This window comes from Theobroma umbraticum, unplaced genomic scaffold (genome assembly GCF_002168275.2).
Source record: "Theobroma umbraticum cultivar Fairchild unplaced genomic scaffold, ASM216827v3 scaffold_86.0, whole genome shotgun sequence".
In the NCBI taxonomy this organism is placed as follows: Eukaryota; Viridiplantae; Streptophyta; class Magnoliopsida; order Malvales; family Malvaceae; genus Theobroma; species Theobroma umbraticum.
Genome location: NW_018397263.1, coordinates 1,066,095 through 1,091,954, shown reverse-complemented (window position 1 = coordinate 1,091,954; position 25,860 = coordinate 1,066,095). Strand labels below are relative to the sequence as shown.

Sequence of the window (25,860 nt, the reverse complement as noted above, 5' to 3'; positions counted from 1 at the left end):
GCAGCAGGTCATGGAAATTTTGAATGTTTCCCCAGACAGGAGATGGTCTCTTGTAATTCTTCAAGTGTACATTATATTGTTAGAACCATCTGTTTAAACCATTTTGCTCTAAATTTTTTGTCCTTGATGGAGATTACTCCAGGACAAGTTATAAATAAAAGAAATGGGAATTTGCAAAATGTTCCCTGCAATCAAAAGACATCTTCAGGACAATGCCCGAATCAACTTAATTAACGTACTGTTGAGCCAACATTCGAACAACATCTATCAGACATGTTTATGTAGCATTGTTCATCCAAGACTTGCCGAGTTATCCTGTAGAGGAAACATCACCCTCGGTTTAATAAGCTAAATAACAGTGCAACTGATCCAAAAGGTTAGATGGTATTCAAGATAACCATGCTTGCTTTGGCTTAATTTGAAAAGTTATGCAATGCCAAGTCGCAATCTCCCACTTCCATAACTCCTTTCTCTCCTCCATGCAAGGCTGGAAGTTTCAGAGTACGAGTACTGATTTCCTTCTTAATACCGCAAATGCTGCCTTGCATCGGTTTTTCAGCGGCTTTTCCGTTTCAGATATAGGAATTAGATCCAATCCCCCGCAATTGTCACTATGATTAATTCAATCATACTGCTTAACAAACTTTTACAAATAAACATATTAGAGATCTTGTTCCCCTTGATTAAAGTCTTAGTTGTATTTGTAATATCCTAATGCATGCACGTGTATCTTCCGCAATATCCCCTACTCAACAGACAACTCCATAAAAATAGATGAAGAAAATCGTAATAAATTATGCTAGGAATCTAGCAACGGGAACCTTCCATCAGACCTCATGCATATGGGATTTGTTTATCAGCAGTTCTTCTGTGTATATATATATATACCCAAAACCCCCACAAGGCCACAACCAGACTCGATTAGATCAAAAGACAGAAGCACCTTTAATAACCCATCATCCAATTTGATTCAAAAAATGGCACAGTGTTTTCTTCTTTGCTTGATCTTGGTAAATGGTTTTGTGGCCGTGGCTAGTGACAATCTACAAACCAAGCTCCGGTCTAGTTTAGCTGATCTCCAACATCCTCCAGCACTTGCTCCATTCAACAATGAAAAACCAACCAAAGCTGAAGCACCCATAGTAAGGAAACTTGGAAAGCACCAGCCCAAAGTAGTCAAGTCCTTTGGCAGTGCACCAGCTTCTAGTCCATTCCAAGCTCCCCAACCAGAAAAGGCCATGCACCATATTGGAGAGAGCCCCTCCACAGGTCACACTGCAGCTAGCGTTGAACCAAACAATGGAGAAAATATAAGTGTCGAAGGGCAGACCCTCCGCCTACAAAAGCATCACCGTTCCGTGGACAAGTCTGTTGCCGGGGGTGGTGTGATCCTTGGAGGTCTTGCCACAACTTTCCTTGTGGCAGTTATCTGCTATATAAGAGCAACTGGAAGACACGAATCACAGACTCATCAAAGTACTACTGAAACCACTAATTGAATTGTATGTATACAAAGAGATGGTATTTTAAATGCCGCCACCTGTTTAAAAATGTAAAGAAAATCAATTGCAAGTTATTTACATATGTGCAGAGAGTCAACTTTATCTTTCACTGAAACCGGAGGTTGTTGGCTTCTTGCTGATCAGAGCCGGTATGACAAAGTGCCTTGATCGCATTAGTTTCTTCTGCTATTGAGTTTGTGATTAATCTAGTTTACCTAAGTTATGGTAAAAAGCTTAGATTAAAAGGGTAACTTTCCATATCGATTTACTACCAAGTTTGCCCAATCCTGATTGGAGAATCAAAATTTGCAGTGAAATTCTAAGCAGGAACTTTAACAGTGAAAGGCCATTTCTGCCATTTCATGGCAGCCCAAAGTCCAGTAAGGCAGTAACAGTTTTCCATAGAAAAAGAGGGTGAAAATTCCTGGTGACTGACAACTTGGGCTCGTGTCGGTACGCATTGGGCTGCGACTAAATCAAACACTGGGCCAACTCTTGGCCTCAGAAACATAAACAGAAGGTAGTGGAAGTTGAACTGTTTAATGTCCTTGCCGCATAAGTTAACTTCACCGTTTTAACAATCTGAAACCTGATCAACCGCGAAGCGTCCTATTTTTCTAGACTTCATCAAAAAGCTCTTAAGAAACCAGTAAATTGTAATCCATCGAAAAGCCTCGAAGATGTCGAACGAGAAATCAGTAATGGCGGTGATTAGAGCAGCTAGACCTTCCTTTAGGAACGACCACGACAAAATCGCCTTCGCCGTTCACGCCTCTTTTCTTTCATCCGGTTTCGTCCTCACCGCCACTGGCCCTCACGCTTTAGCCGACAACGCTCTCTCCTCACCCTCTACTGGTATTCCGCTTTACTCTTTTTCTCTTGATTGTTGTTATTCTTCCACTTTCTTTCTGTAAGCTGAAATGGTGTCGGTGTTTAGATGAGGTCGGAATCGATAACTGGAACGAATTTGATGATCATTACGCGTTTGTATATACGAATCCCGAGAAAGGGTCGAAGAAAGTGTTGGTTAAATGTCTGGTAATGAATGGCAAATTGCTTGTTGATGCTTTCGCTGATGGCGGTTCTGAACCCGTTCATCTTGAAATCGAGTATTTGTCTTTTCCTTTTTCTTTTTTCTTTATTTAGTGAAATTGTCTCGAATTTGTTTAATGTTTTTGGTTTGAATTAACGGTATTGTGGCCTGTGGGGTTTGTTTGGTCATTGCAGCATTGATAACTATGTTGGGGAGAATGGGAGTGGAAATTTCTCTGCACAGTATAAGAATTTGGAGAAGATGGTGAGTAGTTTGGACAAAGAAGTTATATCCAAATTATATGGTAAATCTTCGAAGTCAAGTTCATCGAGTGATCCTCCTAGGTAATTAAGCTAATTTTGGCTTAGCCATGTTAGAAGGAGCTGCTAGCAGCGCTTCTAACTTTTGAATTCTCCTGAAATGCATAATTTTTACGTACTGTTTTCTTTGTGTTGTGTAGTCTAGAAACAGGTGAAGGATCGAGGCGTGACGTAAATGATCTCGGTGTTAGAATTAATGAACCTACAGGCCCTCAACCCCATCCTTCAGGGTATCTCTTGCACTCTCCTTATCAAAATTGGTTTAATCCAGTTGATAGACAATTGTTTATAGCATCTGCATACTTCTTTTTTGTATAAGTAAGCTTTTATTTTATCGCAAGAAGAGGGAAAACCCTGCTATAAAAGTGTGCAAATTGCTGAGCAGTGAAATGTAAGATGAATTACAAAAAGCATCTGCATACCTCATTTGGGCCATTCTTGATATTTTTCTAGCTCTACATGGACTGCAGTTTTCTACTTGATAACCTTACAAATATGAAACTTATGGTACATTTGAGATTGGTGCAACAAATCATAATCATGTCTTATTTATTTGTCAAAACTTAATTACTGAGGTTAGACTTATGTTCATATAGGTAACCAAGGTGAGATAATGCATGATATCTGTTAACCAACTTGTAGTTTTAGAATTCTAGGAATTATGTGGTTTCTGGACAATGCTTACAAACATGTTAGATTTACCAATTTAGGCAAGGCTCAAAAGTAGCTTTTGTAATTTGGCTCAAGTCCTTTCTAGAACCAATTGTTTGTGCACTATATTAGAACTCCAAATCAGTGATTGCTATGATAGTAACTGTTGTATAATATTTTAAATAAGATTGAACATGTCTTATAAACCCTTCTGAATTTTAAAAAGGTATTATGAGACGAAAAGAAAGGAAAAAAAAAAAGGAGTAAAAATGCATACATTTAGTATGAGAGGGTAGATTTTTTTTTTTCAGTTCAATGAACTTTTCCACATGTATGGTTCTAATCACTTGTCCGCATATCTCCATTATCTTCCTCCCAAATATCTCATGCGTTCATCAAAATTATAAGGTTTGCTTTACAGGGTAGTTGTTCCTCCAATTTATCCTATGGGTGGTAGTGATCTGTTTCCTGGACCTGGTGCTGGAATGTATCCTACCAGGTATATTCAGTCTCAAATCAGTGATTTATTGCCCACTGTTTGATTTAGTTTTTGACTTGAGTGTGTTTTTATTTGTTAAATTCCTTTCAGGGGTGATTTTGGTGGTGGTGGCATGTTTCTAGGTTTGTAACATATGTCTTGTATTGTTGGTGAATTGCATGCAAAGTTCTGTGACTTAATTATATCTTATAATGTGGAAGCAGGACCAAATGATCCTCGTTGGTTTGGTGGAGTTGGTGGAGAGCCTGGTTTCCATGGAGCACAACCGTGAGCTCCCTCTCTCTCTCTCTCTCTCAATCCATCTCTCTTTGTGTGTGTTCTGCTTACATTATACTGGAGATTTTATTTTGGATTGGATTGTTTGAAACAGGGGTGTTCCTCCTGGTGCACGTTTTGATCCATATGGCCCCCCTGGTGTTCCTGGTTTTGAGCCCAATCGATTTGTCAGGTGCATCAAAACTTGACATTTCGCAATTACAGTTTGGACCCATGGGGTTGATTCTGATTCACTTATCATACCAGCAATATCGTGACGCGTAATTGCCTTCTTTTCTCTTGCAGAAATCCGCGGAGACCTGGGGGTGGTACTCATCCTGACCTGGAGCATTTTGGAGGTGGTTCAGGTTTTATTTAGATGTGTCTGAAAGGTTTCAGTGTCCTTTTCTTCGCCCTCCCTTTTGGGCTGTTTTTCTGTCATGGTGATGGAGAAGGATCTAAAGATTGTACATTGACATATGATACAAGTTATCCAGCCGTATGAAGTTACTAATCTTGTGAACGTAAGGAACAACTATGTCATATGGACGAATTTATCAAGTAAAGAGTTTGTTAAAGCAAATATGAGCATTTGACTGATGCTTACAGAGTCAAAGTTTGAGAACCTTTCATTGTTAAGGTTGTAGAGAATGTAACAAAGAAACAAGAAATCAAACGTGTATATCTTTGCTATTCTCTATGAATTATGTCTTTTAAGTTTCTTTTGGTAGTTTCAACGTTCTAGCAAGTAAATTTATTCGAGTGATTGTAAACGTTGGCAGTTTTACAACACGCGGTGGGCGTGCCGGAGTGGTTATCGGGCATGACTAGAAATCATGTGGGCTCTGCCCGCGCAGGTTCGAATCCTGCCGCTCACGTTTTACTTAATTTTCACCCACCCAAAGCCTGCAGATTCCCATTTTTGTTTTTTAATCGTTTTTCAGAGGGAGCTTATCCTGACTTTGTTTCATGGAAGTTGCACCATCAATAAAAAATTGTCTTCCTCGTCATCATTCATTTTAAAAAACAAACAAAGAAATGAATAAACAAATATCCACCAAACCCTCTCACACTCACAGTCAAGTTCCCATCAAATCATTCATCAGTTGGGTACAATATAATAAAGTGGTTGGAACTGTTCCAGGGCCATAAACTACCAAACCAAACCACAAGCAGCCCTGGTCTCCCCTACCCGGTTTTCTTCGTGCTCATCGAAGTTACTTAAGAAAAGGATTCACTTGAAGTTCGCTCAGATTGCAGTAATGAAAGTTGATTTTTAATCGAAACCCAACTCGTTCAACTTCATCATTAATCATCATAAACTTACAGTCAGCCAGGTGTTACTCTTCATCATGTTTGCACCAAATTTATGGCCGAAAAGAGCTTGGCCCTTCATCAAATTTATTAGCGCAGACCCAAAGCTTAAAGTCTAGCCATAAGATAGAAGAGAGAGGGCCTAAGATCACTCATCTATACGATGTGAAATTGTGGAACGTGGGAGACCCTCTGCTGCACAATTTTTCGATGAGCAGTCTAAATCAGAGCCAAGCCGAACATCCCATGTATGCACTTTCATGTCTTGTCTAGTCGTACAAGTAGGGTAACGTCGTGGATCCCACATTTGCCCACTGACTGAACACAGGAAGTTTCGACCCAGTTCTTTGCCTTTGTCCAGTTTCCCCCACCTTCTTTCTCTTTCTTTAGAAACGTAAACAAGTTGGAAACGTGTGGCGCGTCTCTTTAGTTTTGTTCTCTAGAAGCCCCACTCTACTTTAAATCCGGGCACTTTAGATCAAACGACAAAATACAGCCACCTTTCTAGATTAACAAATACACATGATGTGACCTGCTGCCATTAAATTAAACCCATCATTGGGTCTTTTTTTATTGCTTATATTCATTTCACCCCCTCTGATCGCCTAGGAGACTACATAGCTAAAAAATCACTCACGCCAAAGGCAGGGGGAAATGGATAGATTCCAGCGTTTTCTGCTTCTTCTGTTGCTTGTAATCTCAGTTTCTGCATCTCAGGTGCCCCTGGCTTCAGAGGCAAGGCCACTATCCATCCTGCCTGATCAACAAAGTAAGAATCTGGTTCTATAGTTCCTGCAACTTTTCAGTGATTGCTGATTCTTTCCCTTTCAGTCAGACTTATATATGGGGTTGTTCTTTTCCTAATTTGCAGGATACTCGAAAATTTTTGCTACTCTTGGTGTTGTCTGCAAGTGTTGCGATGGACCTGGAGGTGAATGCTCCACTACTTGGACCCAACCCTGCTCCCAGCTCAAGTGCCTGCCTTGGAAACTACATTAGAATCTTTCCCAATTTTTGTTCTCTCTTTTCTTCCCCGTTTTGGGTTTTATGTACATATATCTACATTAATACATACCAAAATATTGGATCGCGTTCAACCCCGTTGTTGCTCACCTTGAGAGCTTAATTTCCAGTATCCGAATCATGCCCTGAAGCTAATTAAAGCTTCAAGCTTCAGGGCCTTTTCCTCCTGATTTCTGACAGCAATCATTATGATCTAGAACTTCACTTAGATTGTACTTCAAAGGTCCTTTTGAGCAACTGAGTTGTTCAAATACCTGTGATCAAGCAAACACTGATCCATACGCGTAGTTGGCCACCAAGGCTGATGGCAAATTCCATCTGACAGCAAACCTTTCGGTGGCTGACCTACACTCAATAATATGAACAATTATAAATATCATTGACTTGGCAAGTCTTTGTGGGATGAAGCAAAACCTATTCCCATGCATTGATTGGGTGACCACTAAGTCCTAGAGGAAGCATTTGTTTATTATTTTCTCCATTTTAGCTATTAAAGCAGTTCCTATCTAAGCTACTTATTATATACGGTATAGAAAAAGAAGAAGAGAAAAAAAGGTTTTAGGTCATTGACTCCGTCAATGAAAATGTCTTTTATGAAAATAACAAAAGCAAAAGAATTGTAAAATTCTAGATTATGTTTTAGTGACTTTATTGTCTTGTTTCTTGGATTTATTAGGTAGTAATTATTATGTTCACATTTTATTTTTTCAAACGTTTTCTTCAATGAATAAACTGTATTACTAGGTTACAAGATATTCAAGATTCCTTTTAAGACTTGGGTATTTCGAAAGTTTGAGGAAATTGCCCGCAGTGATCAAATCAAGAAAACAAATATTCTCTTCTTGTTCTATATGCTTTTCATAATTATGTGTTAAGTGTCTAACAAATTTCTTATATTAATGGCACCTTTTTCATTAAATTATTTGTTTTTACTATTTGGGTTTAAGGTTCAAGATTTAAAGATTTAAGAGTTTTTTTTATAATATAATATTAGATATGTGAAACAAAATTATGAAAAAAAAACCCTACGTGAAGTAAAAATATTTTTTTCGAGATAACAAGCTTCCTTCTTCTTATTCACAACAACAAAAAAACATGGATAATATTTTTTGGATTTGAAAGAAAAGAAATTTAAATTTTACTTTTTAAATAAAAAATTATATATTAATTAATAAATTAAATATTTAAATACAAATCACTCAAGTCTATTCCTACAAAAAATTTAAAAAAAAAAATCAATTGTTGGCATGACTCCAAAGCAAGGGAAATTGTGGATTTGAAGCCCTGGCCAAAACCAGGCCTGCTGCCTGCCACGTCCAGGCTCCTGCCCTTCATCCTCTTGGGCTTATCATCGTCTTCTGCCTTCTCCACCCAGAAGCGGCATATTGGGCCTGGAAGAAGTTTCTTCTGTGATATGAAAAAGGTAAAACAAAATACAAGAAATGGAGTGTAGACAAAGCGCACATGCAAGTCTCGTTTGATCCTCCTCGTCTGCACTTGCCAAATTGGGACATCGCTATCATGCTCGTAACGTGTTTTGCTTTCCGCTTGTTCTTCTCTTCGATCTTATCTGTGGAATAAGCTTTTCCAGTTTTAGCCGTAGCTTGCCCCTTTGTGCTCTTCTAGTACTAGCTGTTACACTTCCATCCACACGATTTCACCCACAATTTTTCCTTATCATTAGTTTAATCAATTTCAGGTTCTCGTAAATCTTAATCAGAATGAAAATCGAAATATTAATGAATATTTTACGACCCAATATCTTATCAAATAATAATATCCGAATTGAAGCATTTTAAAAAAAATCTTATTGTTCACAAAATCTTTTGAAATTTCTTTTTATCCAATGAAGATAATATAGTGTTGTATTTGGAAATAGTAGTATTTAATGGTAAGAATCTTAACATAATCAGCAAGAAATTTAATTGGCAAACAGGGTTGAATTTGTCAAAGATTGGTTGCCCTATTTTTTTTTCCATTGACAAATTTGCTTATTTTATCTTTGCATTTAATGTGATGCTTATCCTTAACTCATTGCCATAATTCAATTATTAAATATATAAACTGAACATGATAACTCAAAAAACTGTTTTCCCATTTGATTCCTATACTAATTGGATAGGAAATATAGCACGAATGGTATGAGATGTAGGGTTATTAAAGAAAATTAAATAAATTAAAGAAGATCTTCAATTTTCACTAGGCAAACCCATGGAATCTAAAAATTTTGCCTTGACGACACTGTACCATTCAGTGCCTTGAGAAACCTGACAGATTCTAGGACGAGGACAACTCCATGTGGCCCAGGATTGGACACATGTAGACCATGCGGCGACCCACAGTGGCGAGAGTCGACACAACTTCCCCCCTGACCCCTCCGAGCCCTTTCCACTTGGAATTCCTGTTTGTCTCCTTCTGCTCCCCCTTGTCCTCTCTTGCCATGTGGACCCTTCCTCTTCATCACTAGGAGGAAATTTCTGTAATTCTTTCATTGTTAATGTTAATCAATCTCGCAAATGAGGAAACTTGCTTATCCAAAACATTGGGGCCCTGCCTCAGATTTGGACAATACCAACTGATTTCTCTATAGATGTTTGTGTACCAGTTGTATTCATTAAGATTAATTTGAAATCTTTATAACATATACTCTGTGTCTGACACTGTTTATCCCATCTGCAGTTCATGTAACATGGTCATTAGTTCCAAATAAGCAGTGGAAGTCCTGGAACCTGAGTGAATGAAGAAGACCCACCAGGGGTTGGGCCGACAGGATAAAGAGATAAGGTCAGAAAGAGGGGAGGTCACCGATCAGGTCAGGTCTAGTGCTATCTTGGCCCTGTGCCTGGATCTGGAAAGTAGCCAAAGTAGAAAACAGTTAAAGCAAGAGCAGGAGAAGTCAAAATTGAATTCAACAGGGAGACAGTTTCTCCTCCTCTTTTTCACCGGGAACAAATTGTCAAGAGATCATCATTTTCTCAACTTATAAGGTTTTAGAACCTTATCTATCCTATACAAGATTGAAACTCGAGCCAGGGACCTTGGAAAGGAAAAGCAAACGAGAGGTGGGGGAATTGTTATTATCCACTAGGGTGCTCGTGGCAGTAACCGGTCGGGACTTGGATCCAGGACCCACTTACACAGTTATTGCTCCAGGTGGCATAAATCTGTCTGCCTGTCAACAAAGTAAAAGGACTGAGAAAAACAGAAAACGAAACATAAGGCTGTAAGGTGACAGGTCGTAGGCGACAAAGAGGAAGAAACAGCGAACACTCTCTCTGGGTCATCAAAGCCATAAGAGAGTTGCTTATTTTTTATGATTTTCCTTTTCTTTTCTTTCTTTTAAGTCGACCCGAAAAGTCATTGGTTTATTTTAGTATAAATTGGTAAGCGAGGGGGACGGTTTCGTTTCTCTCTACAACTAAATAAACACTACTACAAACAAAGCGCAATCTTCACGTGTCTTTCTTCTTTATTTCTTTCTCTTTCTGTTGCGTACTGTTTTGTTCGCCTCCTTCCTTCCTTGTTTTCCTCTCCTTTTTTTTTTCTTGCTTTCCTTCTATAGTTCTCTTCTTTATCTTTCCGTTTTGTTTCTTTCTTTTTTCTCTTGACGGTGCTTCTTTCAATCTACATATCTATATAACGTATCTCACTTGGGGACTAAGCAAAGATTAATATAAAGATTGATAAGAGAGAAAGGATAAGACTTTTGCTGACGGAATGGAAGGAAGCAAAGCAGTGGGGTCGTCTTCTTCTTCTTTTACTTCAGAGCTCTTTGGTTCGAAAGAGTCACCTTCATCTTCCACAGGGATTTTCGGGTCTATATTTGCTCCTCCATCCAAGGTATTATTGTCATGTTCAATGACATCTTTTCTTTTAGCCTTTTGGGGTTTGAATTCTCTTTCTTTTCTTTGGTATTCAATGTTTTTGTTAATGGCGTTTTTGGTTTATGTCCCATGGAGTCCCAAAGGTTGAATCTTTTTTTGTTATTCAATTCTAATTGAGTATTTTGAGACTATTGTTTTTTAGTTTTTTCTTTCTGAATAGGAAATTTTCTTTTGTTGAGCGTTACGAGATTGATTAAAGGATTGATGAGAGCAAAAGATTTGAAGTGTCTTTGGCAAATCTTAAAATTGAGGTTGTCTCGGGCAGTGAAAGGTGAAAATAAGACTGCCAATGAGAGCTGATATAAACGTGATTGATGCTTAAAAGGCTTAAGACTTGACATTGTTTCTTGTTATTTGGTATTTTCCCCCATACCTTTTCAAATGTACTTACTTGGTATGGTATTTGCCCTGTTCTCTCATAAGTAAATATCTGCATGGCATGCAAGTTCTCTTTGAAGGCCGATTGTCTCTTGTGCTCCTCTTTTGTCTCAATCTTTTAATAGTCTGGTAAGCTTTCTAGTTTTATTCTGCAAGTTTTAAATTCTCCTGTCTGATGTTGGTTCAGGTGTTAGGAAGGGAGTCTCTGCGTCCTGATTTGATGGCTAAAAGGCAGGATTCTCCGAATGAGGCCGGGAACACAAAGCCTGGAGCCCCAGGTTTGTGCATCTGTTCTAGCTTTTGCATGGTTTTATTTTTAATCATACTGATCTTTAATGTTTTCTATATATAAGACAAGATTTTGAGTCTATTATTACTAACGTTAAAAAAAAAAAAGATTGTTTTTTCCTTTTTGCTGAAATTCCTTCTCTTGTCTATGGTGATTGAATTGACAGTATTTGGTTAAAATCATAAAGTCAAATGTTCTCATGGTTATGATCACCTCTAGCTTTATTTGTTGAATAACAAATTTACTGATTTATCTGTATCATTCTTGTGATTAATAAGATTGAATTGAAGCAGCTGCTCCCAATTACTTATAGCACAACACTATATCTCATTTCTACCCTTTCTTTTATCAGATTTAAGCAAAAGTGCTTTGCACAGAGAGAGAGAGAGAGAGAGAGAGAGTGATGCTGTCTTTGCTTGTTTATTTATGTCTGATTCTGATTCTCTAGGTAGTTCTTGAATTCCTGAAAACTCTATCTAAATCAACCCAGTCTTGACAGGTAATTTTTCTAAGGAACTTGAAGCTGAAAACCAGAGCATGGCAAATAGAGACATGAGTTCCATTTATCAGGAGCAAAGAGTACAACCATGTCATCTCTGTTCGTCAATCTACTATGGCGGCCAAGATGTATACTCTAATCCCCAGAGTAACCAGGGCTCTGGCTTAAACTCTGTGGTGAGCACCGCAAGTTGTCCTATAGGCATGAAATATCTAGTGACTGGAAGAACATTCTGAGCATTTTTTTTTGCACACAAATCTGGAATATATTCAAGTTTTTAGTTTGATCAGTATTTTTATTTAGGCATCTGCTAACATGTTTTCATAACTTTCTAGGACAAGAAGGATGGTGGTGAAGATGATTCAGGGAGTGCATCAAGAGGAAACTGGTGGCAAGGTATGACAGTATGACTGTCTGATGTGCTATAAGCCTATAGTAATGAGGAGCATAGTGGATAACTTTTTACCTGTAAGGTTGACATCTTTGTTAATTGTACATTTCCTTTTTTGCAGGGTCTCTCTATTACTAAAAGTTCACTTGCTAATCCGCATACTTATTAAGGTACCTTTAGTCAGATGTTCACTGGAATTATATTGATCTTCTTCTTGGTTCTGCATTAAATCTGTTCTTCTTTGCTAATAATAATTTAATTGCAAAGACCTTTAAGATCTGAACAAAACCTTCACAAGTTCTCTTTTGAGTATCAGTCGTCGGGAGTGTTAGACCTAGTTTGGATTTATCTTCCATTACTACTAGTGAACTGATCTTTAACGGTATTTTGTCACCTTGGTCCAGTTTGAAGTATTTTGGCCAGTTACTTAATTGCTAGAATCAAATTTTAAGATATACCTGTAAAAGTAAAGTAATTTAGGGTCTAAAACTTTGTTTCTAGATGATCAAATGATATAGTTTTGTCGTAAATTCTATGATCTAACCAATGCAATGAATGGACTTCACGCTCAAGCTGCTTTCCTTTTTTTATTTTTCTTTATGTTTGATCAATCAATTAGTATCGCATCCTATGACTCTCCTCCTCTCTTTTACCCTTACAAGAAGCCACGATACACGGACAAAAAACAGAAAATAAGTATAAATGGCGTGTGAGTTACTTATGTATGACTCATGATATTCCCTTTTTTTTCTTTGCATCGTTTTCTTGTCTTTATCCTTAACAGGTACATAGGAAGATACATAGCAGCTTAATCTATCTCTTGTTATATGGGAGGTAGATTATAGTAGTCAGAAGCTGCAGACAGCTGGCCGTTATTAGTTTCTCCAGCCAAGCAAATATAGTTATTTGGTGTCCCTTCTTCACTGTAAAGGATGATCAGACTTGCTCTTTTTTTCTGTAAAGGATATCTGCTTAAGTGACTTTGATATATTATGATGAATTACAAACTTCTGCTAGACTATCTGTTATTGATGGCTGAACTCTGCTTTTTGTCATCATTTTGCCTATAACAAGAGGATGGAATTTGATTATTATGAGATTTTGGTTTTTCATTTTATACCGTCTTGTTTTGTATGGATGCTTACTGTTTTACCCAATTATGAATTGGAAGAAAACTTGTGACTATGGGATGCTTCATGATAAAGTAAAAGCTTCCTCCATGTCTCTTTTTCCTCTTATTGAATGTTAATCACTTTGTTGGTAATCTTTATCTTGTCTCTCGTCCCTGACATGAAAATCCCACGAAAGGAAGATTTAAAGAAAAATTTTCCTCTGCTTAGATTAGCCTCTTTTGTCTCTTGATTAGCTATGCCAAGAACATAAAATAAAACCAAGTTTTCACCAGGAGTTTTGAATGATTATTTGTCTTAATACCAAGTTGGAAAACTCTATAGCCTTTAGGTAGTTATAAATAGGTCAAAAAAAATGAATCTGACAGAACATATTTGTTTTGTCCGTGTCAAGTGCTCTTTGTCCTTGGAGATACCTGAAAGCTCCACTTTACCACCTCATGACTAAGATTGCCTAAAAGGATGCCACGCACCATAAACAGTTAAAGCAACATCCAATTGTGTGTGGCCCAGCTACCACAATTTTCTTGCAAAAATCCCACAGTTTTGTCTCCAAACTGTCCTGTCTATTTCCTATCTGACCCAAAAAGATGTTTGCCCTTTAGTCTAGGCTATTCCCTTCCAAAATTGCGACCCACAGATTAAGGCAGTCTCTATCCTATGAGTTGGCGGGACAAATGCTTTAAAATGGTCGTTTAAGAAAGTTATGGTCGTTAAAGGAGACTTACGTTGGGTCAGGACAAATATTCTGCAACCACAGGTTTGTCAAAGTTGATAAGGATCAATGGCTGTCTCCAATGGGAAACTAATCATGCCTTAGGAATCAGTTTTGTTGCTTCTCTGTTGGTTTTCTGAACTGAGATTCAAAGGATAATGCAAGCAAAAGCTAATAAAAAAAAAAGAAACATTCAAGTTGTATTATTCTTCAAGGCAGACATAAACAAGCTGCAAGCTTTTATTCGTACAAAGGGCAAGCTTAAGCTACATAGTCACCACTAGAACAAGTGAGCTCCAGCAAGCAGTCTTGAGTCCACAAATTTTCCCTTCAAGGAACTGTATATGCTGCAAAACAAGCAGTTATAATATATGTTAGGAGAGAAGTGATGATGCTAAAGAAAAAAGAACAAAATTTTAAAGCAAGGATGGAGTAATGAAATCATGACTCACGTCCACACTTGTAACCGACTGGACGGTTGGCTACGTTGCAGCGTTTTGGGATTGTTATGGCAATCTCAGGCTTGACTCCGAATGCTTTAGCAGTGTTAGAGAGCATAACGGCGCAGAGACAGCCTGGGCTCTGGCCTATTTTCCTCAGCTGGTCGCAGCAGCTGGCCGAGACAGCAGCGTTCTGGTCTTGTGCTGCTTCAGCACATGGGGCTAGCTTCATTGCCTCGTTATCAGGAGATGATTTCCCACATTCCCCTGCTGCATCAACCCCTTCTAGCCCCACAATGCTGACAATCACAATCAATCCCAGAAGACAGACGAATTTCAATGCAGCTGCCATTTCTCTTATCTCACCAATGCAACAATCCTTCTTGCAGCAAACCCCTCGTCTGAGTGGGTATTTATCCTAAAACTTTGAGCTAAAAAAGAATTGCCCCTCCAGCCCACTAATGGTAATGGAGCTGGCACTAGGACGAAGAGACAATTTTATTATTGTAGCACTTTGCTTTAAGAAAAATGTGCGAGCGTTATCTAGTTCTTGTTAAGTCCAATCAAAGTTGGGTGTCTGCAGTAAAATTATCGTTTCCCTTTGTGTTGTTCCGACATCTGTAATCACCTCAACGGCAGTGCACAACCTCCAGGAGCATACCATTTAGCCACTTCAGGCCGCTATTTTCTGGAACCGCATTGCCAACTACAACGGAACAGCGTGCTTGTGTCCAATCAAGTGGCCTTTTTGTGGGAAACGTGTAAGCAACTTACAATCAATCAACTACCCCATCTTTATTGGTTACTGGAAGGAGTATCCGCAGATACATTCCATCTGGCAAATTGGGGGATTTCAATCCTATCAATATCAACATTGGTTAATTTTTATTTATCCTTAATTTGATTGAAAAGTACTTGTCGAGGTTATTAAGTAATAGATGAGCATTACAAGAAAAGAAAAGCATTTGTTAAAGCTGTTGCTATATGTCTCAATTTTTATCATGATAATTATACAAAGAAGGTTGTTGACGAAGAACTTGAAAAGTTAGTCAATTGTTGAGAGAGGTTATTGATTTTGTACAGAGGAGAGGTTACTAAAAATGCCAAACAAGTATATGAAATTTCAGTGGTTCAAAGCCCCCTGGCTGTCTAGATTGTTCATAGCAGTAGGTTTGGGTGTTTTCCATTCTACTTTCTTCAGTCATCCTGCAACTAGGAGATTCACCTGCATGCAGAAAACTCAAAGGTTCCAGGGGCCCCGGGGCTCATGTGAAAGATGAGAAACTAGAAACATAATCTGTAAAACGAACCCCTTGAGCCCAAGAACACCCCCAAGTCTGCTAAATATCAAGATGAATGGGCTTTTGAGCAAATGTAGAGTCATTAAAAGTAGTCGATGAACTAGGCATTGACATCCAAGTTGAAGTGTCTTTCTGAAGTTTACATAGACAAGTAGACAGGTAATTTGGTGTTTCTATCCTACGTTTTACCCACAAAATGTTCTGCCAGGAACAACTTTGAGACAGTAAATGATGCCCTGAGAAGTATGAATTACTCAACTCATTATCATTATAGACATCTGGTTGCAATACAATTTGACTAAGAGGGTGAATGTTCGCCATTCTCAAGCATCTTCCTATCTCTACCCAAACGTAAAAGTTAAAAAGAGAGGGTCAGCTGAATAACAGGAAATTGGTTCATGATTTGCAGCATCAGGGCTCTTTCTGTGGAACTGGCTCCTCTTTTGGTAAGCTGATTGCCTCTTTTAGACATTTTTCAAAAGGTACTGGCGTTTCTTGAGCTATGTCTGAACCTGATTCTGTTCCTTCATTTGAATTACTGCATTCCTTCCCTCTTACATCAATACTAAGATAATCTGTCAAGACCTTTTTCACACCTATCCCACGCTGTTGAAATTTGCTGCTTGTGAGATACGGCGATCTTTCTCCCTTCACAGGGCTAATTAGCTGTGCTGGTGAAAAGTTTGGGGTGGTAAATGCTGTTCTATAAGGAGTGCTTGAGAAGGGCACAGAGTATGGAATTGAAAGACTCTTCTGACCGATTACACCAACTCTGGACAATGAAGAGAATTGATCTGAATGCTTCGTCAAGTCATCAACATAGAGCAGATCATCAATACGTGCCACAATGTTAAATGCCAGGCTCTCCAAAACTCTCGAATAGCTTTCCAAAATGGATTTCCCAACATCCTAAATAACACCGTAATTTTCATTTATTAGCAGGATTTTTGTAATTAAAGGCATTTTTAATAACAAATCTCAAATTGGAATATGTTACACAAACCTTGTTGTACTGAATTTTGCTCATATCTAATGTGGTCTGGGGAAGACCAGGGAATCGCTGCTTCAAGCAAAGCAAGAGACTTTCTGCACGATCTGCAAGTATTTCTCTCTTTTCAGCATCAACCATTAGGTCCTTGACCATTTCCCATGATGACTTTGAACTGGACCGGGTTGTGTTGTTGACAGGTTTGGAGTTGGTCTTTTTGCGCCATAAGTATATTGAGGCCTCCACTCGGTTGGCAATCTCTATAGCTTGATGCTCAGAGGACAAATCGAGGCAATCAAGAAGACATTCAGGTGTGAACAGATCCGATGAAATATATCGATAAATGAGATCTCCTAAGCTCGCTCGGCCATTCTAAAATAAATTTGTAGCAAATATTTAATGACCAACACTTTCTAGAACATGTAACGCCAAATATACATTTACTTTCTCTTACCTTTGGAAGAGATTCTAAATATGATTCAGGAACTTCCATGTCAGCTAGAGTAATGCTGTTGATAGCCATGGCAGCTTTTAGGATCTGGTTTGTGCAGTCACGTTTATGCTGCAACTGCTTTCTTGAATTTTCATGAAGGCCTCCTGGAGGCACTCGAGGCACAGGAAGCCACCATTTTTCTTCTTGGCGCTGAAGGGCCTTTCGGAAAGAGGTAGATCCATCTGCCTCTGGGGCTAGAATCCCTTGGTCAACGTACCAGAACTCTGTATCGACAAAACTATCTAATATCTCCTGCAAAAATGATGTGATATTCAGAATACACTTCTTAATAGAATCATTCCACACCCCAATAAGAGTTGCTGGATCTTACAAGAAGCATGTTGTCCAATTTTCTTAAAGCAGGGAGATTAATGTAAAGATCCAATCGGGGCCTGCAAGTCATGACCTGAAATCGCAGCAAGAAAGAACCATGGAATTGTTTAAATAACATATTGATATTTTTAGACCATGCACCGGTAAAACTCATCTTTTAGCAGTTCATTTTTCCTCATGATTAAATACGTGTGCTTAGGGAGTATTCCATCATTAAATGCATTTGAATTGCTTCAGAAACTACACATGGCATTGTAAACCACAAATCCACCACTTGGGTAGAACTTGTTCACTAAAATTCAAAAACTGCTGATGTCACTTTTCAGAACCCGGGAGATGTTTTCCATCCTGCACAGTAGTTACCGACTTTGCTAATTTCTGGAATACACTTTTGATAAAACTACTCAAGCAATTTTATTTATATCTGGACATTCAAATGCCTCTTTGAAATGTGACCGTATTTGCAATGGATTTCTAGATTTTGATAAGAGAAAATGATTCTAGCACCTTGTATTGGGTGGCAATTCAAGGGTGCTTCAGAGATTAATGGTCAATTTGAAGGGGGGAAAAGTTTAGATAGCTCTACCTCAAGCTTGCTTCCATCTGGGAACGTCTGCCACGAGGGTATCAACTCAACAATGTGATCACTGACAGAAAGAAACCATTCCATCTCTCTTCGCCACATTGCTTTCTTCTCAAGCGGTAGCGGTTCTAACCTCCATACTTGCCCAAATAAGGTTGCTGCAAAATTAAGGCAGTGAAGGAGAAGTAACCATCAAACAACAAGCCAATACCAGATTAACCAACAAAAATTAGAAACAAATGCTCACATTGACAAATCAAATTTATAAAAACTATCTTAGAAAAAAAAAATTAAAAGAAAGAAACAAAGAAAGATTGTTAACATACCACAAAGATTAGTGATGGCATTTGAAATAGCCAAGGCTGTGCAAACACCGTTTCCACACCCTGACATATCTTCTCCAAGCAGCAATTTTGCAAATCTTTCCTTCATCAACTCAATCTCTATAACCCCATTAAACAAACAAGTCAACAAAGTAATTCAAGCAAGGGAAATTATACTCATAGAAATGTAGTCAATAAACACCTGAAATTGTGGAGCCTTGCTTCTCTAATTTCCTATCATCCGAAGGGGGTTTCTTTCCATCTTCACTACAATTACTGCTGCTACAGTCTTCTGTCTCAGCATTTTTCTGTACTGGCCAACCCAATGAAGGTGTTGAAGCCGACTCCTCCTCAGAACTACTGTGACTGTGTTCCTCCTCATGGCCTGCTGTTTCCGATGTCAAAAAATCAGAACTTGAACTGCTTTCACGACCCTTGTCTTCAAGCAACTTGGCAAATGTCCCCATTTGAACCCCATTTTCATCAAAGCTTTCATTTTTCTCTTCAAAGCCCTCGCTTTTCTCAACGAAACCCTCCATCTCGGCTTTCTCTTCTTCAAAAAAACCAGGCGAAGCACAAAAAACAGAGTTGTTAACAATCATGCCACTATACTCTAACCTCTTCAAGCAACACCCATTTGACTCTAAACCCCTGTAGCACAAGCTTCTAACAGATTTCAAAACCCAAAAGCTTTTAGCTTTTAACTCTGGCACAGGCAAACAAAGCTTGAACTGGTAATGCTGTTGTTGGGTGGAGTCTACTTGCTTTTGGTGGGTGAATGCTCCGTCATCCATAAGGTTGCAACCATGTCTACTTCAGTGGGGCAAGCAAAATGGAAGTAAAAATAACAACAAAAAGTAGAAACAAATTTGGTGTGGGTTTTTTATCTTCTTTCTCTGTGAGAGAAAAAGTGAGAAGCTTTGGCTTCTTTATACGTGTGGAGTAAAGCTGGCTATGATTACTGAGGCTTGCTCAAACACATGATTGGGAGAGCCTTTCACCTCTTGAGACTATTTAAGACCACCCCAGTTTTTCCCCTCCCTTTTTCCCTTCTTTCATATATTTAATCTGCTGTAATTCTAGTGTTTTAAAGCAGACAGATAAAAGGGTGAATAATCAATCTCTAGGCTTTTGTTTGAATGATAAAGCAAGGTTGATGGGGAGTCGTGTAGGCGACGGATCTATCCATATAATGCCTAACCCTTCTTGTTAAAGTCTTAATCCTTCATTATGTTTCTCAAGTTACTAAGTCACGCTAGGTTTTTAGCTTTCAAATTTTGCTTCATTGCCCAGTTCTTTCTAGTTACTTAACCACCCTTTTGTCATTTTATATTTAAAAATAAAAATCAGTAAAATATCCGTTAATTTTAAGATATTCTATTAAAATCTAATTATATACATTTTAACTAAATTAATAATATTTAAACTTAATTATAAATATTTATAAAAAAATTGAGTTTAGAATAAAATTTTAATTTCAAAATAATTAATGAACTTTAATAAATATTGCATTAAATATATTATTACTTAATTTAATTGATTTTTTTTTTTTTGGTTTTTTGAATAAAGGAAAGAAGGTAACTTTTATGATGGCCACGCTCCACTTTTGTCTGTGATTCATGCAAACTCTCTTACCATTCGAAATGTGAAAAATTGGAATCTTCTTTTCCAAAACTCAAAAATCAAACCTTGTCAAATCTTCTTTTCCAATGGTCAAAAAACCTATGTGAATTGTAGTAAAAGAAATTCCAACAGAGTTAACCTTTTTGGGTTTTATTTGAATTAAATGTGAATTACAAATATTATTTTCATTTTATTATATATATATATATAATTTCATAATATAAGAGCAATAGAAAAGAATTATCTTTTTAAAAAAAATTAATTGAAAATGTCAAAGAAAAAATGGTCGGCTCATAGCAACCACATTGTAAGGGATGGTTTGTCTCTTGGGCAACATTCAAAATCAAATACGAAGAAAGGCAGGCAATTGTTGGTGTCCGAATTGATTATAAAAAATTCGAATACTCTTTTTCAAATTTAACATAAATTTAGATATAAATTTTATTTTTAATAAATGAAACATTAATCAATGATTATGGTTTGTCTTATTATAATTTTTTGACGAAGAATTCAACCTCATTGTATAACAATTTTAGGCACATTTCTATGCTTGATGGGCAGGAAAGCAACGTACAAATCAAAGCATTTTGCTCATTAACTAACAATGAAAGTGATTGGGAAAATGACTTGGAGTTGAAGTGAAGATCTCATAATTGACCAATAATCCCACTTTGGTTCTAACTTTCCTTGCAAGGCTTTGGGGTCTCTTTTGCCCATAATGCGGTTGTTCCAACTGAAGGATTTTGCTTTGCTTTGGATAGGCTCCCCCCAACAGCTGATACCAAATATAGTTTTGAAACCCACTTAGAGGGAAACACACACACACAAAAAAGGACTTCATCCCCAACCCTTTGAGGAGGGGAATAAACACTTGCTTTTTTCTCTCTTTTTTTCCTTTTTGTTCAAGGATTTTCTTTTGCATTGTGGCTCCAAAACCCAAATATTTTTGAATGGAAAGAAACCCATTTAAGAAAGGAAGCCGAAATTGGTTGTGTTGAGCTTTGAATATGTTTATTTATTGGTTGTGTTGAGCTTTGAATATGAAAGGTGACATACTCATTTACATGAAAGAAGTGAATGTTAAATGTTTGGAACCCAATTTCTCTTTTGAATTTTGAATCAACAGAAGCATTCAAGTAAGCCTAGATAAACTTATTCCCATAACTATCTATGAGAAAATATTTAATGCAATGGTCTATCTGTGTATAGAAATTATATATTATCAGTGCATCAAATATTAATCCATTTTACATTATCTCTAAAAAGATATTTCAAATTTAGATTGGACCCTATCTTAAAACCAATTTGGAAAATTAAGTAGTTGGATTAGATTTTCATACAATCAAGCTGATGATCATATCATTGATGCTCTTACACAAAATTATTAATATTTTTAATTCAAAATTAGCATTTTTTGTAATTTTATTAGGTAAAATTAATAACTTGATTTCTCAAAGGAGCAAAAGTTATTCATAGAATATTAATTGAAAAAAGAATCGTACAAGAAAAGTTTAAACTGCGAAAAGTGTAGGTGAAGTTTAGCTTTTATTATTGATTAATAAATTCAAAGAATATAAGAATGAAAATATAATTATTCGAAAGTATGGTATGAGTGAAAGAATTCATGCTATAATTATTATATATTAATTCACATTTACACAACTAATAACTACCACAATAATGGATTGTACCTAATCAATATTTTGAAACAAAATTTTAGACTCCATTTGAAAAGCACATAAATGTTTTCTGAAAAGAAAAATTAATATTTTTTTTCATATTTGGAAAGAGAAAAATATAAACATTGGGATGTAAAAAATTTTAGGATTAATGAAGTTAACAGAAGTTAAATAAAAAAAAAAAAGGTTCTGATGGGTACTGCAAATTAGGCCATCAAAGAACCTAGAAAAGCCCAAACAAATTGGACCAAAGAGGTCCATTTAAGGATCCAAATCAAAACCCAAAGCAACTCCGGGTTGGGAAGATGGGAACCTGGTTTGCCTTGAGCAGGGCTGGTCGACCTGACGTTCCCAACTCACCCACAAAGACAGGACGTCAGCTTGAAGCTAACCCACCATCTTCCCTACATGGCAGTGAATTATTATAGCTTAATTTTTAAACAGGAAAAATCCATGATCTACGTTTATTCTGCTAGCAGTACATATAGTTTATGGTTTTAAATATTTAGAACCACTCCTGCCTCCGTTGACATTTATTTTATATTCATTGCCTGAAAGTTTCTAACAACCCTATTGATTAAGCAAGAGGTGAAGGATACACTAGTCCTGTTTAAGTGCAGAGGAAGTGCGAAGCAACATCCCATGGCTGAAAAAGTGAAGCTGTTTGGTGCTTGGGGAAGCCCTTTTAGCCGTAGAGTGGAGATTGCTTTGGAACTGAAAGGTATCCCTTTCGAGTATGTCTCTGATGACAAGTTTAAGAGTCCTTTGCTTCTGAAATACAATCCAATTCACAAGAAAGTACCTGTGCTCCTGCACAATGGAAAGCCAATCCTGGAGTCTCTTATTATTCTTGAATACGTTGATGAAACTTGGAAAGACAATCCCATTTTGCCTGAAGATCCTCATGAAAGAGCCATGGCCCGTTTCTGGGCTAGGTTCATAGATGAGAAGGTAAGAAGTAAGATTCAATTGTGAATTATTGGAATCACTGCTTTTAAATTCGGTAAGTGGAACATAAATCTGGATTGTTGGTTTCTTATTTGCTTGTGTTTGTGTTTTAGTGCATGCCTCCAGTGTGGAAAGCTCTTTTAGGCACAGGGGAAGAGCGAGAGAAGGCCCTGGAAGAAGTAAGGGAGTGTCTGAAAACACTTGAAAGTGTACTCAATGGAAAGAGATTCTTTGGAGGAGAGACGATCGGACTGCTTGACATTGCTGCCAACTTCATTGCCTTTTGGCTTAGGGTCATTCATGAAGTTTCAGGACTAGAGTTTCTGACAGCAGACAAATGCCCTGCGTTGATCAAATGGTGTGACGAGTTTGTAAGCTGCAATCCTGTCAAGGAACACCTGCCTCCTAGAGATAAGCTGATTGCCTTTATGAAAAACTGGCTATCTGGTGATGGATGGACAGACTAATGCTATCCCAAATCAACCATTTTCCATATGATTTTATGCCAAAAATAGTTCTTGATCATCTCATGCCTTTGTTCTAGCATCTGTTTTCTTCACTATGTGTTGTAATCTCTCTGCAATTTGCAACCTCTATGAAGTTTTTATAAAAGATAATAACTTTAAATTTAGGTTAAAATTGTTTGATAAGTTATTTGATAAAATAAATTATATAAGCTTTAATTTTAGATAAAATTTACTACAATGAATATTCATGCTATCTTCAAGCACTTAATAAATTAAAATGAAACATGTATGCTTTGTGTTTATATATAATTTCAAATGTTAAAAAAAATTCATAAAAACATGAAACAGCTCTCAAAGTTGTATAATAATAATATATTTTTTATTGAAGAAGAGAAAAAACCTTTAAACAATATCTTAATATAATTTTAAATTTTAAGTTTTTTTCTTTTAATTTTTATAAGAATAAAAAAGTATTAAATTTTGCTATTTCATTGCTGGGTCTTCAATTTTTTTTAATAGTCTTTATAGAGAGAGAGAGATAGAGAAGGAAGAGATCATGATTTTGTATTGGAAAAAGATGATTTATAGAAAGAGGGAGAAAAGAAGGAGATTGATTGAACGAGTGAAATATTTTTTGAAAAATTGATAATGTTTTTAAAAAAAGAAAAGAGAAAGGTTTTATTTGTAGTTTTTTTAATTTTTAAAAATATTTTATTTAAAATTTAAAATTTTTATTTTTAAAAAACAGATAAAGATCAAGTAGGCTTCTACTTTTAATATCAAAGCATATATTATTGCATTTTACAGTTCTGATAAGGGCTGGCTGTCAATACTCGAGCGGGTGGGACTTGAATATCCCAAGAAAACAGAGCACCGAAGGCCCATTTTTTTAGTCTTCAAGCTAACGCACCATCTTACCTCATGCCTTATCTTAATTTACTATTAGCACAATTGAACTTTCTTCGATGTTTCATTGCTTTGACTTGCCACTATGTTCCAACGACTTTGCTCTCACTTGACCGTCACTGATTAAATAAGGATGATGACAGCAAGCCTGCCTTCCTCCCTAACAAAACTAGGAAATCCTCCCTCTATAAGTGGCATCAAACCAAAGTATCCTTCCAAGCGCAGAAGACGTGAAAAGTAAAAAGTTACATAATGGCTGAAGAAGTGAAGGTTTTCGGAGCTTGGGGAAGCCCTTATAGCCGCAGGGTAGAGCTTGCTTTGCAACTGAAAGGTGTTCAATATGAGTACATAGAGGAGGATATCCCTAAAAACAAGAGCCCTTTGCTTTTGAAATACAATCCTGTTCACAAAAAAATTCCTGTCCTCCTCCACAACGGAAAACCAATTGCTGAGTCGCTCGTTATACTTGAATATATTGAGGAAACCTGGAAGGGCAATCCCATTTTGCCAGAGGATCCTTATGACAAAGCCATGGCTCGTTTCTGGGCTAAGTTCGTCGATGAGAAGGTAAGACTTTGATCATTTAACTACTCTTTTAGTCTACCCATTTTAAGATTTCAAACAGCTCAGATTCAGAAATAGGTCTGATCATCTGGCAATACTTATATTTGGGTTGAAATTGACCCATTCAAACTTACATAACGACCAAGCAAGGGCACTAAATGAGAACTGAATATTTCTATTCTCGAAACCGTAGGATGTATCAGCTCTGGTCTCACTGTTTTAGTTCTTTTGTGGTGTGCACGTAGTGTATGCCTGCGCTATGGAAAGCAGGGTGGAGCCCAGAGAGTGAGCGAGAAAAGCCAGTGGAAGAAGCTTGCGAGTGTCTAAAAACGCTTGAAAGTGCGCTGGGTGGAAAGAGATTCTTTGGGGGAGATACAGTCGGAATGGTAGACATTGCTGCCATCTTTATTGGCTACTGGCTCAGGCTCATCCAAGAAGCCACAGGGATGGAGTTGCTGTCAGCTGAGAAATTCCCCGAGTTGTTCAAATGGACCGACGAGTTCGTGAGCTGCAGCGTTGTTAAGGGCAGTCTGCCTCCCAGAGACAAACTGTTGGCCTTCATCAAAGCTCGCATTGCTGCAGCCATGGATCAAGCTCAAACCAATGCCTCCAAATGAACCTCTTTTTCCATTTCCCCCCCAGTAATAGTCGAGTGCTTGCCCCTGTTTCTATCACCTGGTTTTGTGTCGTGATCTTAGTTTACTCCAAATGTTCCAAGACCGTAATCTGTCATGTGTTCATCGTTTGTTGTTCTTGTTTTCGACTCAGACATAAATTAACACCTTGTACATATAGATTATCATTTAATTGTTGAGTTTCTCAATGTCCCTTTTTTTCATAATTTACGCCATAGTCAGAAAACAGAGCAGCTTCACAGCTGACAAAACCATGTGCTAGATTAAGGGTAAGTCAATTACAAACAACAACAAAAAAAATAACAAAATGGTTGGAAAAATAGGCACTGTGGCAGGTGGCATAAGTCCATGGATCTAGATCTTTCCAGCAGCCCATGTGAAAATGGGGGAATGTAGAAAAAAGAAAGCAAAGTATCTGAACATTTGAAAGGAGAGTTCATAATGTGGACAAAGACAGAAACTTTTGTTATTAAATTCCATGTCTTGACACGCTTTTCGGCACTATGAAGGGCTATGATTTCATTTGTAGGGACACAAAATCAATACCAAAGGAATAAATTAACCGACAAAGCACCACATCTAAGAATTTGGTAACACAACTTTTTAACTCCTTGAGCTACTTAGAAAACATGATCAACCAGACAGGAACAGCACATCGAGCCGATTCAAAGCATACACTCGGAAGGAACAGCCG

At 37.4% G+C, this 25,860-nt stretch overlaps 7 protein-coding genes and 1 non-coding gene across 9 annotated transcripts; 6 read left to right on the top strand and 2 right to left on the bottom strand.

The window, feature by feature from the left end:
- The first annotated feature begins 977 nt into the window (after window positions 1-977).
- LOC149526909 (uncharacterized) lies at window positions 978-1,499 on the top strand. Its single transcript, XM_089784324.1, has one exon. It carries the CDS (start codon window positions 978-980, stop codon window positions 1,497-1,499), a length of 522 nt encoding a protein of 173 aa, XP_089640450.1.
- Window positions 1,500-2,055: 556 nt separating this feature from the next.
- Window positions 2,056-5,055, top strand: LOC110420381 (proteasome inhibitor-like protein). Its single transcript, XM_021433663.2, has 9 exons — window positions 2,056-2,357; window positions 2,440-2,611; window positions 2,730-2,879; window positions 2,996-3,085; window positions 3,928-4,005; window positions 4,096-4,127; window positions 4,209-4,272; window positions 4,376-4,453; window positions 4,567-5,055. The coding sequence occupies exons 1-9, from the start codon at window positions 2,183-2,185 to the stop codon at window positions 4,637-4,639; spliced, it is 912 nt and encodes a 303-aa protein (XP_021289338.1). The 5' UTR covers window positions 2,056-2,182; the 3' UTR covers window positions 4,640-5,055.
- A 1-nt stretch (window position 5,056) lies between these two features.
- On the top strand, window positions 5,057-5,138 carry TRNAS-AGA (transfer RNA serine (anticodon AGA)). Its single transcript has one exon. It is a non-coding gene; the product is annotated as a tRNA-Ser (tRNA).
- A 4,202-nt stretch (window positions 5,139-9,340) lies between these two features.
- SIS (E3 ubiquitin-protein ligase RLIM-like protein) lies at window positions 9,341-12,820 on the top strand. Of its 2 annotated transcripts, none has more exons than XM_021433359.2 (5): window positions 9,341-10,437; window positions 11,047-11,137; window positions 11,639-11,823; window positions 11,983-12,043; window positions 12,160-12,820. In XM_021433359.2, the coding sequence occupies exons 1-5, from the start codon at window positions 10,315-10,317 to the stop codon at window positions 12,174-12,176; spliced, it is 477 nt and encodes a 158-aa protein (XP_021289034.1). In that variant the 5' UTR covers window positions 9,341-10,314; the 3' UTR covers window positions 12,177-12,820. The 2 variants fall into 2 exon arrangements, with proteins under 2 accessions (XP_021289034.1, XP_021289035.1); XM_021433360.2 differs by having other exon boundaries at window positions 9,491-10,437; window positions 11,648-11,823.
- Window positions 12,821-14,058: 1,238 nt separating this feature from the next.
- Window positions 14,059-14,952, bottom strand: LOC149526908 (Bifunctional inhibitor/lipid-transfer protein/seed storage 2S albumin superfamily protein). Its single transcript, XM_089784263.1, has 2 exons — window positions 14,336-14,952; window positions 14,059-14,230 (listed from the first exon to the last, which is right to left on the bottom strand). The coding sequence occupies exons 1-2, from the start codon at window positions 14,673-14,675 to the stop codon at window positions 14,214-14,216; spliced, it is 357 nt and encodes a 118-aa protein (XP_089640389.1). The 5' UTR covers window positions 14,676-14,952; the 3' UTR covers window positions 14,059-14,213.
- Window positions 14,953-15,412: 460 nt separating this feature from the next.
- Window positions 15,413-19,326, bottom strand: LOC110420159 (rop guanine nucleotide exchange factor 7-like). Its single transcript, XM_021433362.2, has 7 exons — window positions 18,547-19,326; window positions 18,348-18,464; window positions 18,025-18,179; window positions 17,437-17,511; window positions 17,067-17,357; window positions 16,628-16,984; window positions 15,413-16,533 (listed from the first exon to the last, which is right to left on the bottom strand). Exons 1-7 carry the CDS (start codon window positions 19,136-19,138, stop codon window positions 16,036-16,038), a joined length of 2,085 nt encoding a protein of 694 aa, XP_021289037.2. The 5' UTR covers window positions 19,139-19,326; the 3' UTR covers window positions 15,413-16,035.
- A 2,664-nt stretch (window positions 19,327-21,990) lies between these two features.
- LOC110420525 (glutathione S-transferase U8-like) lies at window positions 21,991-23,316 on the top strand. The gene is made up of 2 exons (XM_021433876.1): window positions 21,991-22,597; window positions 22,708-23,316. The coding sequence occupies exons 1-2, from the start codon at window positions 22,289-22,291 to the stop codon at window positions 23,059-23,061; spliced, it is 663 nt and encodes a 220-aa protein (XP_021289551.1). The 5' UTR covers window positions 21,991-22,288; the 3' UTR covers window positions 23,062-23,316.
- Window positions 23,317-24,119: 803 nt separating this feature from the next.
- On the top strand, window positions 24,120-25,372 carry LOC110420223 (glutathione S-transferase U8-like). Its single transcript, XM_021433457.2, has 2 exons — window positions 24,120-24,534; window positions 24,777-25,372. The coding sequence occupies exons 1-2, from the start codon at window positions 24,220-24,222 to the stop codon at window positions 25,146-25,148; spliced, it is 687 nt and encodes a 228-aa protein (XP_021289132.1). The 5' UTR covers window positions 24,120-24,219; the 3' UTR covers window positions 25,149-25,372.
- The last annotated feature ends 488 nt before the right edge of the window (window positions 25,373-25,860 follow it).

What these genes read in the sequence shown, in the direction of transcription:
- LOC149526909 (XM_089784324.1), top strand. Translation starts at nt 978, where the DNA reads ATGGCACAGTGTTTTCTTCTTTGCTTGATCTTGGTAAATGGTTTTGTG.
- LOC110420381 (XM_021433663.2), top strand. Translation starts at nt 2,183, where the DNA reads ATGTCGAACGAGAAATCAGTAATGGCGGTGATTAGAGCAGCTAGACCT. An exon ending in TCATCGAGTGATCCTCCTAG is followed by an intron (nt 2,880 to 2,995) that starts GTAATTAAGCTA and finishes TGTGTTGTGTAG; the next exon opens with TCTAGAAACAGGTGAAGGAT. An exon ending in CCTCAACCCCATCCTTCAGG is followed by an intron (nt 3,086 to 3,927) that starts GTATCTCTTGCA and finishes TTTGCTTTACAG; the next exon opens with GGTAGTTGTTCCTCCAATTT.
- SIS (XM_021433359.2), top strand. Translation starts at nt 10,315, where the DNA reads ATGGAAGGAAGCAAAGCAGTGGGGTCGTCTTCTTCTTCTTTTACTTCA. An exon ending in TATTTGCTCCTCCATCCAAG is followed by an intron (nt 10,438 to 11,046) that starts GTATTATTGTCA and finishes ATGTTGGTTCAG; the next exon opens with GTGTTAGGAAGGGAGTCTCT. An exon ending in GCTCTGGCTTAAACTCTGTG is followed by an intron (nt 11,824 to 11,982) that starts GTGAGCACCGCA and finishes ATAACTTTCTAG; the next exon opens with GACAAGAAGGATGGTGGTGA.
- LOC149526908 (XM_089784263.1), bottom strand. Translation starts at nt 14,675, where the DNA reads ATGGCAGCTGCATTGAAATTCGTCTGTCTTCTGGGATTGATTGTGATT.
- LOC110420159 (XM_021433362.2), bottom strand. Translation starts at nt 19,138, where the DNA reads ATGGATGACGGAGCATTCACCCACCAAAAGCAAGTAGACTCCACCCAA. An exon ending in GCAAGGCTCCACAATTTCAG is followed by an intron (nt 18,465 to 18,546) that starts GTGTTTATTGAC and finishes ATGGGGTTATAG; the next exon opens with AGATTGAGTTGATGAAGGAA. An exon ending in GCAAAATTCAGTACAACAAG is followed by an intron (nt 16,534 to 16,627) that starts GTTTGTGTAACA and finishes GGTGTTATTTAG; the next exon opens with GATGTTGGGAAATCCATTTT.
- LOC110420525 (XM_021433876.1), top strand. Translation starts at nt 22,289, where the DNA reads ATGGCTGAAAAAGTGAAGCTGTTTGGTGCTTGGGGAAGCCCTTTTAGC. An exon ending in CTAGGTTCATAGATGAGAAG is followed by an intron (nt 22,598 to 22,707) that starts GTAAGAAGTAAG and finishes TTTGTGTTTTAG; the next exon opens with TGCATGCCTCCAGTGTGGAA.
- LOC110420223 (XM_021433457.2), top strand. Translation starts at nt 24,220, where the DNA reads ATGGCTGAAGAAGTGAAGGTTTTCGGAGCTTGGGGAAGCCCTTATAGC. An exon ending in CTAAGTTCGTCGATGAGAAG is followed by an intron (nt 24,535 to 24,776) that starts GTAAGACTTTGA and finishes GTGTGCACGTAG; the next exon opens with TGTATGCCTGCGCTATGGAA.